We start from the raw sequence: 17,676 nt of genomic DNA on the forward strand, positions 1-17,676 counted from the left end.
TATATATATATATATATATATAATCAGATAAACAGTACTTGAAGCTTTCATTTTGACGGAGATCAAGAAACTCTCCGCTCCGGCTTCACATCTGAAAATATCCGCAGGTGTTTCTGTCCATCTTTCCACTGTGAGAAGACAACTCAACACTACGAGTCTGAAAAGATGTGTAGCTGTCAAGAAATTATTACAGAGAAAATAAAATAGACAAACAAAAGTTTTAAATTGGTCCCTTTGTAAATGTATGCAGCACTTTTGTCACTCCAAACCTTTAACTACAGTATACGATGTAGAGTAAGTCATTGTTTTAAATTGTTTACACTAAGAAGCATTATGTTTTTGTTGAAGATGCTTTTTTTAATGTGACGTTCTTGGCCCCTTATTAGTTATGACAGGTACAATCATGACAATGACAGGGAGCAGTTCTCTGAGCTTGGTAAAAGTTTCAGCTCATTTCTTGCACACTGATTTCTCATGCATGAGTGCTAATCCTCCTTTCATCAGTCGGCCCTGTTCACGAGTCACTGAGGTTGACATGACTTCACTTCACACGCTCGGTGTCTTGATGTTAATACGAAGCTGTTGTAACCCCCCTGTGGAAAATCAGTACAGCGAAGCAGAGTAATCCTCTCCCAGATATTCCCATGGGCGTCATTAGTCACCATGACAAGAAACTGTTAATCAAAGAGAATAGCGTATAATTACTCACAATGAACCCCTGCGCTGTCTTATAGCCATTTACCATACGAACCAACCAAAAGTCCCACAATTCTATCAGCTTGCAATAATGAACAAAATAGTGTTGATTAATTAAATTAATGCCTTTCTAGTTCCAAAATGCTATTTCATTGAAATGATGGTGCCAGAAAAGTCAAAAGATGTGCTGTATGCTAAATGCTCCATAATGTATGTTTATGTATGTTTTCCTTTTTACCGATTTTGTTTACAGATTTACACCCTTAAAAGATGGTTCTTCAAAGGTTCTTTAACAAAAATGGTTCTGTATAGAACCCTGAACACTCAAAGGACCCACGGCATGTTTAAAGGGTTCTTTGCAAGGTGAAAGGGTTCTTCAGATTGATGGATAATGTCTTGTGTATGGTTCTTTATTACCTTTTTGAAGAGGGTTCTGTATAGTACAGAAAAGGTTTCTTCTATTGTTACAAGATTGGCATTGCTATATAGAACCCTTTTCAGAAAGGTTATGTTTAGAACCATACACAAGACATAATCCATCAGTCTAAGTAACCATTTCACTGTGCAGAGAACCTTTTAATCATGTAAAGGGTTCTTTGAATGTTCATCGTTCTATATAGAACTATTTTCTTTACTAAAGAACCCTTGAAGAACCATCTTTTTTAAGAGTGAAAGTAATACCACTTCTTCCGTTTCGTTGATGATTAAACTGGCATTTAAGTGCCACATTTGAAGGAAAAAGGTTAAGGATGCACGATGATACCGGAATCATATTGCTATCGGCAGATACCTTCTATTTCTGCTTTGCTTCTATAAAAAGAATTGAAGTAAGATGAAAGTCTAAACTTGATTAGATTAAAAAAAACTAATAGATCACTGTAAATAAGCAATAAATCACAATATATTGCATGTCATATTGTAAATCATATTGTAATATCTGACGATACTTAAAAAATAATAATGGTAATAATTAACGTCACAAAATATCACAATAGAATTCTGTCTCTGTAATATTGTATTGTGATAATGTTGTATTGTGGAGTCACTGTTTACCTGTGTTGGATCACATGAATACCTTGATTCATCAAAACACCCACAGAAACTCATCTGGAACATCTGACATTTTTCAGGATGCTTCCAGCACACAAGGAAAGGTTTTCTGATTTATTAAAAGGCTGATTTGCATATTGCACCCAGTTGCAAAATCAGTATTAGAAAAGCCAACATTACATTGATAATTTAAAGGATATATCGTGCAGTCCTTAATTATTACCTGTTTACGGCTGGAATTCCACTGATTTTTCAAGATTGCTGCATCACAAAAATTTTAAGATGTAAACAAAGTAATTCAGAATGTTTTGAAGTGCATTATGGAGGAACCATATAACCATATAATATCCATTATAGAGGAACTTCACACTGGTGGTGATGGGAACCAGACATCTTCAGTGTTGAATGCTTCTAAAAACTACCTCACAAAAAGCAATTACATTAAATGGTTGCAAATACACTGGCTTAAGTTTAAAACATTTATTTTACAATAGATATGAGCAGATCTTGACCTAAATGTATTTCTAAAATGCTTTCATGGTGGGGAGGCATGTGCAGGTCATTGTCAGACAAAACAGTCCCCAAAGAAAACTTTCTTTGATATACCTTCTTTTTACCCGATTTACCAGAACTCAGAAGACACGTGTAGGTTCACTGGGTGTTTTGGATTGTAATAAAATTTGTTGTAGACATCACGACCCCTGGTTAGTTCCTGTCCCCACCACTATAAAGAAATCTCAATGCACCAGTTCACATCAAACCGCGCTGAATGACTGTTTACACCTCAAGCACTAAATTAAGCAGACATTCTGTAAAATCAGTGCAGTTCTGCTTTGAGTCCTGACATTCACTCCAGGTTGCTTATGTCAACACCCACAGCTGTATGTGTATTTTCCTCTCTGTGGTTGACTTTCTCTCTGTGTGCAGGTCTCGCAGGAGAGCATCAGTAATAAGATGAGTTCCTCTAACCTGGCGTGTGTGTTTGGTGTGAACTTGGTCTGGCCTCCTAAGGGCACCATATCCCTGGGTGCTCTCACTCCCCTCAACATCTTCACTGAGCTTCTCATCGAGCACTATCACACCATCTTCAGCTCACGCTGCCCACCACAACAGGTACTGCCCTAAACCTGACCGGACGCTCAGCTTCTAACACACTACCGGTGCAGCTCACGCTGAGACGTTACACTTGACCTTTATATTATTGGTTGTGCCACCAGCAAGTTTTGATTCTCTATGATCTGTTTATTTGAAGGTCTGTCTGTAAACCTGCTAATGTTGCAGCCTAAAACACTAATGAATCAAAGAATCAAACACTGTTATTTTTATAGCATACTACTCAATACTCATACTACATAAACCCAGCTTTTCTCTGTAATATCTTTATTTGCTTTGATATTTTACCTCTAATTACTCAACACTTACTGCATGATTTATTTAATAAGCCAGGTTTAGATAAGGCATTGACCATAGAGACATCAGGTTACTTCTCGTTTATTGTAAATGGTTGTTTTAAGGAATTTACTGCTAACAGAAGTTGATACCTCTAGGCACATAGCTTTTACATAGCATTAATCCTACTGTTCTGAAAACATTTACAAAGTGGTACAAAAACTAATTCATGCCTTTAGAACACTGATAACAGACACTACAAGGGCATCCATTCCAACTCTGTAAACACACAAAGCTAAGTATGTCTCCCCTAAATAACAACAGCGCTTGTGATTGCCATGGCAACCTTCTGCTGGCAGCAGCAGAGATAACCTTGAAGGCGAAACTCATAGCAGCGTTCTGTAATATGCATAAGAAAAAGAAGCTCTGTAGCCTCCTCACAGCCACGGCCCATCAGTTGAGGTGTTTCATATGCTGCCCCACCTGTGTTGCACATCCCTGGCAAAAGAATATGAGCAGATGCTGTTCACCTGTTGTTTGTATTGATTTTCTCTTCCCCTTTGGGGTGTGTGTGTACGTTCTCCTCTGCACCTTAAAAAGTGACTCTTCAGAAAGGCAACTAACAGGTCTCTGAGTATAGCAGTTTAATGACTTTGTTAATTTTTTTTTAGGTCCATTTGTTTTTCCTGTGCTTCAATGTACACTACATGGCACACATCTTTCCTTAGGTTATAAAATATGAAAGGTCCATTTTATACAAAGTGTTGATCTTGGATGTGTTGTTATCCTTTATAGTGAGTAAAATAGGCCTGTGCTTGGCGAGGTAAGCAAGTTACTCTGTAAAATTACAGCTGGTTTAAACATGAATTGATTTTTTTTTCATGAAAACTATAGTAAGGCATTTGTATTCTCAACTGGAAACATAACTTTTAAATGTTCAGCCTCAGGTCTCAGGGGGAAAAACACTTATGTATCAGATCTTGTACAACTGGAACTGGAAACAGCCAAAAAGGCATCAGGCTAAGCAGCCACTAACCACGTTTACATGCAGCCTAATAATCTGAATAATAGCTCAACAGGAATACAATACGTCCATGTATACACCTCAGTGTGAATAGACTAGTCCAATTGAGGGCATTCCGATTGAACGAGTTGGGTAATCCTGTAAATAATCCATTAAATAGAATAATAGCCGTGTAGACGCCTGTATCCGATTACATTCCCATTCGTAACATGTATGTTCTGCACATGTGCGTTTGCGTCATAGCGAAAGTTTACAACAATTAACATGACGGGAGCAGAAACTGGTCTGCAGAGGAGACAAAATTTAAGCTTTGAACTTTAAAAGACGGCAGTGGGACGGGCGTCCAGCTTATGTGTCTCATAACACGACGTCTCCTTCTCGCCTTCTTTAATAAGTACGTGACGTACATTTTTTCTGAGTCTGTCATCATTTTAAAGCAATTAAAAACACAAGCATGCCAGCTGAAAACTCTCACTCTGACTGGACTCGCGTGATGCTTGTTGTTATGGTAACGTCTACACCAAGTGGTACTCTGCGCATGTGCGTCATTTTGGATTGGATTACTTGTGCATGTAAACAGAGATTTCCATCAGATTGTTGAGTACGGTGTGTATAGAAACACCTCAGTCTTCATCTATAATCGGAATGTATTCAGTCGGATTGGCAAAAATCTTGGCGTGTAAACGTAGCTACTGATACAAACTCAGACAGTAAAGTTCATGTGACGTTCACAATTCTGTTCTGTTAGATTAAGTGGTTTCATGGCCAAATTAAAGATCACAGAATACTACAACCACAGCTGTTGTTGAGCTGCACTGTTACGTTCTTAAAAGGAAGTTTTCAAAAATATTTTTCAAATGGTTCAGATGTAAACAGTGTCATTCAGAGTGGTTTGATATGGTTAATTGTAGAGAAACGTACTGACTCAGATTTCTTTACAGCATTGGTGACAGGATACAGGGGTCGTGATGTCTACAACACAAATATAGCCATTTTATTTGCTATCCAAAACAACTACCAAGCCTAAATGTGTCTCCTGAGTTTTATATGTAACGTTGATAATGAAAAATGTTTATATTTTGTAAACATGTATATATTTTGCTTTTTAATGCCTGCATGGTTTTAAAAAATGATGCTAGGACCTTCTTAAAACTCATAAAACAGGGCCTCAGATCAGGCAGCGTATCTCTAACCATTCCATGTAATAACTCTGAGTTTCTAAGTTTTTGGAGTTAGTAAACTGTTCAGACGTCTGGTTCCGATCACCACAACCCCGGACAGTTCTTACTCAGTGAGTTTCTCCGGAACAGACCGTTTCACATCAAACCACTCTGAATGAGTTTGTTGACTTCTTAAAAGTTACTTACAAACTGTCACAAAATTAGTGGACGAAAAAAGCATGTAATCTCTTTGCAGTGATAGAAAAAATAATAAACTGTAAAGCAAAGAGGAAAAAACAGGCCCTCGCACACAGTTACCCCAGTGAGAGTCTACTATTGCTGATACAGGTCTAGATTATAATTACATGAGACCTGATCCCTGATGCTTGCCAAGGAATATGTGATCCTCATCCTCATTTCTCATCATCTGTCAACATGCACTACTCTGCAAAAGTCTTAGGCAGCCAAGAAAATTCTTTAAAGCTTTATTTTGTCATAAAGTGTGCTTTGGCCTGTAAAAACACTGTAAAGCAATAAAATAAACATACATACAGTGAAGTGTCACATGATTTTTAAGTAATATGTTGGTTAGAAGAATATAACACGTTTGGTGCTTCTCACTGCACTCCAGCCATCACATGGATTTGTTGAATTCCATCAGCAGCTCTGGATTTAATTTAATGATGGATTGATTAGATAAAATTAGATCAAAAATTTTCTCAGATTCCTAAGACATTATGGAATCTGAGAATATGTATATCTCCCTACCAAATCCTTTGCTCCTGTAGCACATCATTTCAGGGAAACGTCTATATGAAGGTGTAAGGTCTTTTAGGCTGAAATTCATTCACCTCGTGGGCCTGGTTTTCAGACATGGCTGTCTGAGAAGATGAAGTACAGCAGAGGATATGTGGGTCAGTTTTAAGGGTAATGGAGTTTGGATACAGGTCATGAATGAGCTAATAAACTGCCGAGAATGTAGTAGGTTTCCTGTAATATTTTTCCTGTTACCAAGACTGTATGATTAGCACCTTCTCTGTGTCTGTATATACAGCTTTGTACATATATGTATTTAACATGCCTGTACTGCCGTCTGTATTGTCAATTTTTAATAATTTCATAACTCATTTATGATTAAGGTCTTTAACAGTTGTAGCAGATGAAGTGGATCAGTATTTTTTAAGTAAACTGGAGTCTTCAATAAAGTTTGTTTATCTTCAATAAACTCTGAGCAGCGTGAATCGCTTATTTTTTTGTTTTTTCTTGTTTTAAACAATACGATTGTGGTCTAAATCAGAATGGAAAAGAACAGTGTTATGCTTTCCTTGTACAAAAGAGCAGGAGCTAAATGCATGTGTGAATGCAAGTTCAAGCTGTACATATGATCATACGTAGTCACATATAAAAGTTTGGGCGCCCCTAGTCAAATGATGTTTTGTTGCTTTTCTAAGTAATAAAAAGTTGATACATCCTTTACAGACACAGTGCACAAATACTGTTTTACCTGCTGAATTTAGCATGTTGGAAAAATCTAAAACATAAACTGACCTGTACAAAAGGCAACTTTGGCAATCATACAGTTTGCAGGAAAATGCCTTTTAAGTGTGTTCTCTGTCGAGGATGTGTTAGCCTACTTTCACTTAGAAAATCAGCAGAACCAGTAATATGACCAGGTGGTGGTCCCGCATTTGCATTCAACTGTACAGTAACACACAAACGTTTAGAATCACTTTTATAATAATACCAAAATTATGATGCTAGTGCTTTGTAAATTAACTACTTCTTATACAATTAACAAATATACACATATACAGAAACACCTTGTATCTCCAAAATGACAACTTTACAGGAGAAGGAAAAAACACTTTACTTTTAATGTAAGTCAATGGAACCAGACTTTTGTTCCAATTTTTGAGCCAATTTGTCAAATTCATCAAGAAATCTACACCAAATATATACAGCAACAGGCATTTTCAGATTGTCAAAAACTGAATAAAGGCAAAAGTGGAGATAGAAAGTTTTGTTCTGACAGCAGTGATATAAATGTGTGCGTGTATGTATATATATGTGTATATATATATATATATTGTGTGTGTGTGTGTGTGTGTGTGTGTGTATTATATATATATATACACACACACACACACATATTAAATAAAAGCAGTCATAATCACATAACTGCTTTTAACTTGAATTATATATATAATTCAAGTAAAAAGCTGTTATATGTGATTATAAAAGTACTATAGTACTATAAAAAGACACCGATTCCCATGTTTTTCCATGTTTATTATCGATTCAGTTTTCAATAAGAACTTAGTACAAAAAAGTGAGACTACTCTTTACCATTTACCAACTTCCATCAATCAACTTTGAATGCATCATAAAGAAGAAAAAACTACATTGGCATATGTAAGACAAACACTTTCCTATACATACTATCCACTGGACAGTCCCCTTTCATAATGACAAAGGAAAAAAAAACACTACTTCGACAGTCCAAAGACATCCACCTAAAAGTTGCCTCGTTGCCTTCTCTATTTCTTTTTTATTTTTGCTACCTTCTCCTCATAGCAAAAGGACACATCGCAGATCGCAAGCTAAATGCATAATTGGCAAACAATAAAAAAACTTGATTTTTTTTTTGTCTCCCTTTTCTTTCTCACGTTCATTGATAAAAGAATATAAAAAAGTTTTTATCTTGTTCAACGTAGTGTCGAGTGTATTAAAATAGATCTGTATAAGCACGGCACAGTTTGTCCCGGAGAAGATTCTGGAATATGGGAGTATGGGGGGGGAGGGTTGCCTGTGGAGGAGGCGGGGACATGCCTCAGAGTGGGCGGGAAATGATGGGTGAAGGGCACTCTCGCTATGAACAAAGCTCTGATATGGTTTAGTTAGCTTTTATCCCCTCCCTTCTTAAAACGTTTGCTTTCCTGTTTTCAACAGGGTTTGATTCTAATCTGTTTCCAAATCCCCCTCCCACAGCCTCTGCAGTATCCTCCTATCAGAGCCCCTCGGGGCTAGGCGTACCTGTATTACACTGCTGTTATTACAGCGATACAGGCCAGCGGGTGATATGCACGGAATTGCTTACATTCTGGGTCTGGCTGTGTCAGATTAGTCTGTGTGCGCTGTTCTGTCTCATTCGGTGAAAATTACAGTACTTGCTAAGCCATATAAGGAAACTGTGATATGCACTTCTAAAACAATGTTGCCATATAAGGACATTTAATCATTATGAGCCCATTATAACGTTAATGATATCAGATTCTGTCCCTTCAGCTCAAAAACTGTTCAGTGGGGCTGCACGATATATTGGTTGTTGATCGTTATCTCAATACTGGCCTTTGCAATACTGATATCACAGAAGGCCACCAAAATATGCAAATGAGCTTTCTGACAAATCACAAGTCACGCAATAATGCAGGCCAATCTTTAATCGTCACATAATAAATTTCATGTTGTATTGCAGTGGCAATGTGGTATATAATAAAGTGTAAAGCCATTTGTGTTTTTTCTTTTTTTTCTAAAATCTCCTACATCCAATGTTTTGGGGTGTTTGATTGGGGGTCTGTCTCACACAAAGCAGCCACCTAACTTTAGTCTTAGTTCGATGTAACCCTGGATCTTCTGTCTCATCATCACTTTTTACCAGGATGCATCACCAAGCCAACTTATGCTGCTTGCCTAACCCGCTCCAGGGCTGGTTAAGATCAGGATTTCAAACCGCTTTTGGAACACGCAGGACAAGCTTCTGACCAATCAGGGACAGGCTTCTGACCAAGGTGGTCCTTTACAAACCATGTTTTTTTTTCTGATGTTTATCATGTCAGTCATGTTAAATATATTGTTTTTCAGTGCAGTAAACAAAATATACTACATAGATATCAAGAAAAGCAGTTATAATTCCAAGAAACACGGCAACATTGTTGCTTTTACCATTATGAATGCTGTACTTTCTACATATTTACGAAGTGGGGCTGGACGATATGACCATATGTATCGTTATGATTAATTGTCAATATAATTTGAGAAAACACACTGACCAACTGCATGTTTCTTTACAAAGAGATCATAATTAGTCACTGGATTTAGTGCAGTATGTTGAATAAAATCTTTATTTTCTTAGATTTGATAGTCGTTTGTGTAAATGTGTCACTGCTGGTTCTTTCTTTACCTGCAACAACTTATCAAACCTCGGAAAAAGTAAAAATCTTGATGCACGTCGTGAATCGTGAAAATGTCTTAATGCATTGTGATATTTTTGCCATGTCACCCACCCCATTGCACGTTTATTATTATTTACTTCTTAGAAAAATAAGCCACTCCATGCCTCATATTTTACCACTGGCTTTTCATCATGCTTTAATGTGCATGTGAACAAGGAATAATTTTAGCTTAAATGTCTAAACCTGGCTTAACAGTGAAATCTTTGAAGTCAAACATGCTTGGTGAGACGGACCCCTGGGCAGATCCAGCATAGCTGAAAACCTGTGCCAACTTGTGTATTAAAACAAACTCAAATTATTGGGCTATCAGGCCAAAACCCTGCTGACTTTGCTTGGCCGTGGTCACTGTTCAATGTAGGAATTAAGGGCATAAAGTGGAGAATTTTAAGATTAAAGGCATATCAGCTTTTCCCACCCTGGGGTCGAGAAGCAGCCCTGCATCACAGGCTCGGCCCCAACTGCACACTTTAAAAACCCTTTGGCAAAGCAGGAAGACAAACTAGCACGAAAACTATCCCTCCAGAAAATTCAGTCCAGTTCTCTCTTCTCATGTCAACGTTTAACGTTCTGATATATATTAAATAAACCCTGGTTTTTCTAATGTTGTTCTTGAGGCAGTGTTCATTTGTATCGTCTAGCAAAATGAAATAACCAAAAAGAAATTTAAACTCCAACTCGTGGCGTCATTGCAAGAATATGCGATGTTGTACATGATGTCGTTGGATGATAATAAAAGAAACAAACAGCTTCAAAGTAAAAAATCAGACATATGGACAGGACAGATAAGCGAGACGGTGGTGAAAAAATGGGAAAGTTCCCAGTACAAAAATGTAAGGGTCTTTTTTTTTGGCTTATCTTATATACTGGTGAAAAGAAAAGAAAGGGTTTTGGTGACAGGTTCACACGCTCACTGGAAATCGAATGGCCCTTCCAAATGTCCGCTTTTTTGTTGTCAGTGCAACGGGAAAATAAAGGAACACCATTTGTGTGGCTGTGATTTGGAGTAACAATACAGAAGAGAAATTAGAAGGACCTGTAATAACAATACAACATATGTACAATTCCCCTCTCTCCAATACTTCAATTCACAATTATGAACAGGCATCAGCATGAAAATACTAAAATTCTGCACTAGAAATGCTAAATTTCGTAGTCATCTTAAATACTTTGTTCCTTTATCTCAACTCTATTAATACTGAAAAAAGTTATTCTCTGCTTTTTTTTCTCATTTGTTTGTTTGAAGGCTCGTATGCTCGTAAGTACATACACAATGAAGAAAAAACAAACATTTCCCCGTCTCTCTTTCACCTGAATTATTATGGCAATCATTGTTCATAGGAGAATGAGAACAGTTATCTGCTTGGATAGATCAGCGTACACTCCTCTCCACTTCTCATATGTCTCCTGCTCTCTTGTTTTCGTCTACCACTACTCTAATGTTCTCTCTCGCTATATGCAGAACGGTTATTATCCCCTCCCCTCCCTGTTAAAAAAACGCAAAACATACTAAAAAGAAAAGGCTGTGGCCGCGTAGAATACTTATTTCGCATATTCATGACGGCACTGTTATCTGCTTTGTTTTTTTTTTGTTTTTTTTATTATTTTTTAAATGTCGTAAATACGTTAAGGCCAAGAACATTTATTAAATTAAAAAACGATAAGTTTAAAAAAAATCTCGTAAGCACTGTAGGTGTTGGGTTTAAAAAATACTTGTCATGAATCGAGTGAAGGATATACTGTAGTTTCCTTTTTGTAGTATTTTTTTTTTCAGAATTTTTTTAAAGGATTTCTTTTCTGAAAACATTACTGCTCTTGCAAAAAGAAAAAAGAAAAACTCCACAATGGTTAAGATATCACTCTCCAGGTCCCTGGAAGAGCTGTATGTGGTAAAAGAAACGCACGTCTGTTCTGTAGCCGCTCGCTCAGTCATGTGTAAATGTTTTTCTTGTTGTTGTTGTTGCGTTTTTTCTTTTTCTTGTTTTTTTTTGCCTGCTCTGGGGTCAGTTGTTGCCCTGTGACTGGGCCACGCTCTTCTGCAGTAGTGCGGCGGGGCCCGCAGGGGGCGCTGTGGTGCTGGGGGAGCTGCTGCTGCTGCTGCTGCTGGTGGGTTTGATCCAGGGCAGGGAGAGCAGAGAGGCTCCTGTGGTGGTGGTGGCCGTCATAGTGACCTGGATCATGTGGTCGCGCTGGATCAGGCGGATCAGAGTCTTGAGGCGCTCCAGTGAGGCCTGAGTCTCCCTCTGCTGGCTCAGGAGGCGCTCCTTCAGATCCATGCATTTCTAGACAAGACAGACGCAGAACAGCCTTACAAAAGCACTCAAGATATAAGATGAAAATTCACATTTAACCCTTCAAAACGTCCATCAGTGGCGTCCATAACAAAAATCTTCAGTTTTTAGAACTATTTCTCACTAGTAGCTCAATCAAACAAGCAGAGAAATTCTGCTGATAGTGTGGATTATAAACTTTCAATACAATGTTTTTTTGTAATTCTTCTGTGTTTGTAAGTAGAAGAAGCAGAGGTTTTACTATTGTTTCAATTTGATGGAAAGTTACTGTGGTCTTGTTTTGTGGAAAGAAAAACCATACTTTACATGTCTGATATGTTTTGCAATTGTAGGACATGGACACACGGAAAAAGTCAGGAGTGGAGACTCAAAGCTGTCTGTAAATTCAATGTAAATGTAATTATTAGAGGAAAATCATAAATTTGTTTAATCATGAACATGAGTTTCGATTTTTTTGCAGCCCGACTGGTGACGGATAATATTTGGCCAATTTTTTTAACCTAAGGGTCAGACAATGTGGGCTAAGTGAACCCATGAATCCAATACTCTCTATGAGCTGCAATATAAGTAACATTATTTGCTCTTTACTGGGCTAAACTGGCATATTTAATTCTTAAAAATCAAACAAAGAGCTACATCAAAAGTAAGAGTTGTGCATAATTATGATGAGACATTTTGGCATAAATGTTGCAGCCGCATTCGAAAAACAGCACAAGTGCATTTACTTGATTCATCATAAAACTGACACAAAACTTGGCCAAAATCAAAATAATAAACTGGCCGAATGCCGATTGCTTGTTTGGAATGGAAAACGTCTGATTCCGATTCCATTTCAACCGTGGACGTCTAGTATTTACTTGACAACGTAATTAATTATAGAATTATGTATTTAAAACAAATTGCACCTCAAAATGACAATAATAATGCGCTGCTGAGGTGAAGTGTGAAGTATATAAATATGACGTATATTTTAGTGCACAGTTTCTACTTATTTTCTTAGTTGAACAAAATAATACATGTACTTCGTGATTTGACCATGTAATTTAACCAGCGGCGCCCAAACATTTCGCACACGACTGTATAGAAACGTGCAGCTGGAATTAGAAGATGGGTTTTTAGAAGAAAGGCTGTGAGTCATGCTCTGTAGTGTGGAGCGATAATGTGAAGTTAGAACAATACCGAGAGAGACTTGCTGAGCCGCTGGTCTTCTTCTTTAAGGTGGGCGCACTCTTTCTTCAGCTCACTGTTCCTCCTTATCAGCTTTCTCTTCTCCTCCTCTCTCACTACACACACATGAAATGAAATTAACCTTTTAGCCAACTGTGTCTGAATTAGACCTCCGCATTCAACCCATCTGTGCAGTGAAACACCACATACACACTAGTAAACACACACACACTAGGGGGTAGTGAGCACACTTGCCCGGAGCGGTGGGCAGCCCTATCCACGGCGCCCGGGGAGCAGTTGGGGGTTAGGTGCCTTGCTCAAGGGCACTTCAGTTACGTACTATCAGCTGAGGAGATCGAACCGGCAACCTTCCGGTCACAAGGCTGGTTCCCTAATCTCCAGCCCACGACTGCCCCAGACTGCCCCATGACTGACATTATACACTCATCTACAACAAGACTCCAGCACTGCAATAAACAGGCCCAATCAGAATCAGCCTATTCTGCCAGCTGTTACATATTTCTGTAATCATAGAGTGATACAGTATAATAAAGGTAAAACATTGAGTGCCATAAGAAATAGAGTTCTGGGCCACAGTAATGGGGATTACAAGATTCAGGCTTTAACTTAAGCAGAACTTACCTGTTTTGTGTGTAACGTAAGACTGGACAAAGTTATGTGGCCAAGACAAGTTCTCTTTATTCAGAACCTTCAGAGGAAAAACAGAAAAGCATTATATTCACTTTCATTTAAATTGCCTAAATGTGCAAATTACAAATTACTGCTTTCTGTTTTTATTTGCATTTCACATACTGTCAAAGCTTTCTTGGAACTGAGGTTTGTATATTATTAAAATATGCCTGTACTGGCTCCAGTGTTGATATAATCTATAACAGACTCGTTTTAATAGTTCACATATCAATTGTTCTGAAACTCACCTTCTTCTGGCACTTGGGGCACATCCACATACCCTTGGGCGGGGATTTGAGGGGAGGATGTAAGCAGTCTAGGTGGTAGGCGCGGGTGCAGGTATGGCACTGCTGAAGGTCTCCTTCCTCTTTACACACTGCACAGTGGTCATCATGCTCAAGCTCGTCCTGTGATACAAACACGCACCCAAAACCACAAACATCAGAACGGCAAGTCTTCACTGTGTAGTACGATACCAAATATACTCAAAATCCATTTGATCTTAGGTGTTGCCATGGTTATTTCAGAAATAGCGGACAGCAAGAATTGCACGCAGTACAATGACACTGACACTGACATACAGCTCTCAGTTGTACCTTACTTGCTTGCAAGAACACATGCAGAACTCTCAGTATTGGCCTCAAAATATAATCACACCATTTATAATACTCTAGACCAAAAGCAAGGCATACAGACACACTCAGAGAATCGTTAGCTCAGCTACGTACCTTCCAGCACAGATCCACAGAGTCTGGCGTGTGAATTAGAAGCAGAGAACAGGTTAGTAAAAAGCTGGTACAGTCATCAGACAGGGTTATACATGGGTTAGATTTGCAGCTACAGCCATGCAACAAAGCCAAAAACAGAACAAGCTTAAGCTTAAGTGTGGTTAACACACAGCATTTTACATACAGTTTTTTTTTTCTGGGACACGTCATGGCAGGTTAGTCTGAGCTTGCAAAGATCTATAAGTGAGCCTACACTTTAATTCCTTACACTGTACGTAACACAGTTTTATGACAGGGTGGGCGATATGATGATATTCATCATCATTGTGACGAATTACATCCCGTTACACCACCATAAGCTTTTCTGAGCATATTGTAGAAATCGTACTTAAAGAACACTGACCAACTGCAGGTGTCATTACAGCATAGTAAGTCCTGTTTAATTTAGTGCAGCACAGTGTGTGAAACGCTGATATTATTCTTTAAATGTGGCAGTGCTGGTTCTTGTGTTTCTGTTCTAACTTATCAAACATCTGGAAAACTAAATTTCGTGATGCGTATCATGTATCATGAAAATGTCTAAGTATCATGAGGTCATATTTTTGCCATAAAGCCCAGTCCTTTTTAATATCAGTTGTCAGATAATTAATAGTAGTAATAACGTCTTAAGATTAATAACCATATAATAAGTTTGGGGAAAAAACCTGAACCTAAGCTGTTGTGATCTGTATGCCAGATCTGTAGACTACATTTAAAGGCTGCAGCAACTGATTTAGTATCTTTAAGACCACATTCACCCCAGCTGTATTGATTTGAGTATACGTCAGGCGTACACAGTGCATCTGAGCATTTGGTAGTCACTCAGAATGGGGGTCCTGTTTGTCCGTCTTGATCACATCGTGTTTGTGTGCGGGCATGTATCGGTTTGTGCGTGAGTGTGCTGCTTCATGCATAATTTTGTCAGCTCTACTCCAGCTGTGTTGTGTTGATGGGAAGAGAAATCCGTTTTACCTCTTGCTGACAGGAACAGTGGGTTGTTCAGATAATTTGATGCAAGTCTTTTGCGCTGGAAATCAAAGAGGTGAAACTCTTAGCTTTTTTACTGAGATCATAAAGTAAACATATATGTACACTCGGAAACCAATTATTTCTTTTCTAAACTGCTGTTTAAAGCAGGCGGTTTTAACAGTCTAACCGTCAACAGACGGAAAAATTTTCCTTGACTTGCTGACGTAAAAATAGTGGAACTCTTTGTCACCATTTTTAAAGTCCCTGTCAACATCGTTTCAAATGTTTACATTTTTTGTTTTAATAGCAAAGATACGCCGCAGAATAAGCATTTACCACTATTATATTCAAGACATATAAATAAATTAATACAATTGATGGCACACACAGAAGGCAGGATCGGTGTTGTTCAGCCCTACATGCTTGATTTTGATGAACAAGAGCCCCCTGCAGGAAACAGACCACTTCGCTCTTCTCAACTGTTCTCTAAATGGTGACTAAAAAAGGCAAAATGGAGAACAAGCTGTCTGATGGTCATTTTAGAGATCTAATGACATTTTGCAGCTAATGTTGAAGAACTCCTCATATGTCGGGTAGATCACTTACGTTATATTCGTAACCTATAGCTAGCTAGGACTGTGCTTCTGCAACGGAGGTCACACAAGCTCCTGTTATGAGTCAGCACGGTCATATTTGCAGACACTGTGGAAATATTACTTTATGTACAATTACAGGGAAACACTGTGAGCCTTGATGTTGAGGGATAGGTAACATAACACTAAGCAGACATACTATATTCCTACAGTTAAAGAGGAAGGTTAACTATCGCACTCTCGTAAAAATCTCATAATTGAATCTGGCCCTTTCTGTACAAGATTAGTGACCCCTGGTTTAAACATTCAAATAGTTCTTTAAGTTGTTATGGTTCTATACAACCACTCCCTTTACTAAAGAACCACTGAAGAACCCATTTTATTGAGGTTTTATGTTAGTATTTATGGCAGGACTATTCCCTTCAACATACAAAGACCTGTTGCTCATGTTAAGTGTGATTCTAACTACGGCCCAACCGATATATCAGCTGGCTGATAAAATCGCTGATATTAAGGCTATATATATTAACAATTGTATCAGTAAAAATTCTACCAATAACGCACAAATATTGCTTTAAAGTTGTGCCTTTCATTAGAGGTGTTAAGATTCACAAAAATCATAATTCTGTTCAGTATGATACAGTGGTGTCTTAATTTTTCAGCTTCCTACAGCATTCAGCAGTATAAAAGAACAATATTTTAGCCACAAGCTAAAACATGCTCATGAGGTTAGTGTGCTTTTCCTCTCTGCTCTTGAATTTAACATAAGAATGCCCTCACTGCGGACATGCTTAGTTTTATTTTATTCCCTCCAGTCAAATGTTGAATGTATTGTTCAATTTGATACCTGTGTGTACTGAACTGAGAGATGTGTATTAATAAAGAACACACCTCTAACCTAAAGACAAGTGCTGATTTCTGAGACCTTTAATGTTCTTATACATCTCTTCTTGTATGGGTTACAAAACGTTCATAACGCTCAGGCCTAAATTCTGCTTGTTCACTGTGCGGTGCAGCTGACAGTATTGAAAGAATAGCTACCTCTGGCTCAAACAGGCTGCTGTACGCAGGGTTAGCTGTACTTCTTCTCTTCCTCTCCTGCCTTTTGGTCTGGATCTCTGCCATAACAATATCATTAGACTGGTTATTATACAAGCTTACAACAACAGAATGAATTAACAGAACAAAAAAAATGATATACATCCTACTGATTCTGAGCTTACCTTCCAAGTGTTCTGTAGTGACAAGGCCGAGGGCTACCATGAAGGCAATTTTCTGTAGAGAGAACAAAAAAAACATGATATATTGACCCCACCACATAACATAACACACAATAGCAGCATTGTGTGTTATGAGGATAGTTCCCAGCCAGAACCCTTCTGAGTTTCTTCATGTTCTGCCCAAGAAGATGCAACTATTCAGCTAATTATCAAATCCTTGTGCCAACGTTAGCTAATTATCACATGCTGATTTGTTTTAGGTGGAAAACACAGCATTCTGCAAGGACTCACATTCCCCAGGACTCCAATATATTCAGACAGTTGATTCCTGAGGCCACCTATGGTCATTTCTTTTCACTGAATCTTTCTCTCTGTGTGTCAATCCTTGTTATTCAAGACTGTATACAGATGCAGTGGACTGTGCAAATCAA

At 38.2% G+C, this 17,676-nt stretch overlaps 2 protein-coding genes across 3 annotated transcripts in view; one reads left to right on the forward strand and one right to left on the reverse strand.

Annotated features, from left to right (window-relative positions):
• Positions 1-6,144, forward strand: part of LOC118812403 (rho GTPase-activating protein 8-like) — a 30,495-nt gene extending 24,351 nt beyond the window's left edge. Inside the window, exon 13 of the mRNA XM_036577399.1 lies at positions 2,674-6,144. Within this exon, the coding sequence (XP_036433292.1) occupies positions 2,674-2,871 (198 nt within the window). The 3' untranslated portion in view covers positions 2,872-6,144. The remainder of the gene's footprint in view (positions 1-2,673) is intronic.
• Positions 6,145-10,239: 4,095 nt separating this feature from the next.
• Positions 10,240-17,676, reverse strand: part of phf21b (PHD finger protein 21B) — a 101,630-nt gene continuing 94,193 nt past the window's right edge. For both annotated transcript variants that reach the window (XM_036577403.1, XM_036577402.1), the window contains 8 exons: positions 17,249-17,300; positions 17,067-17,143; positions 15,436-15,490; positions 14,425-14,447; positions 13,945-14,103; positions 13,649-13,715; positions 13,019-13,122; positions 10,240-11,830 (listed from right to left, as the gene is read on the reverse strand). In XM_036577403.1, the coding sequence (XP_036433296.1) occupies positions 11,552-11,830; positions 13,019-13,122; positions 13,649-13,715; positions 13,945-14,103; positions 14,425-14,447; positions 15,436-15,490; positions 17,067-17,143; positions 17,249-17,300 (816 nt within the window). In that variant the 3' untranslated portion in view covers positions 10,240-11,551. The remainder of the gene's footprint in view (positions 11,831-13,018; positions 13,123-13,648; positions 13,716-13,944; positions 14,104-14,424; positions 14,448-15,435; positions 15,491-17,066; positions 17,144-17,248; positions 17,301-17,676) is intronic.

This window comes from Colossoma macropomum, unplaced genomic scaffold, assembly GCF_904425465.1.
Source record: "Colossoma macropomum unplaced genomic scaffold, Colossoma_macropomum, whole genome shotgun sequence".
Classification (NCBI taxonomy): domain Eukaryota; kingdom Metazoa; phylum Chordata; class Actinopteri; order Characiformes; family Serrasalmidae; genus Colossoma; species Colossoma macropomum.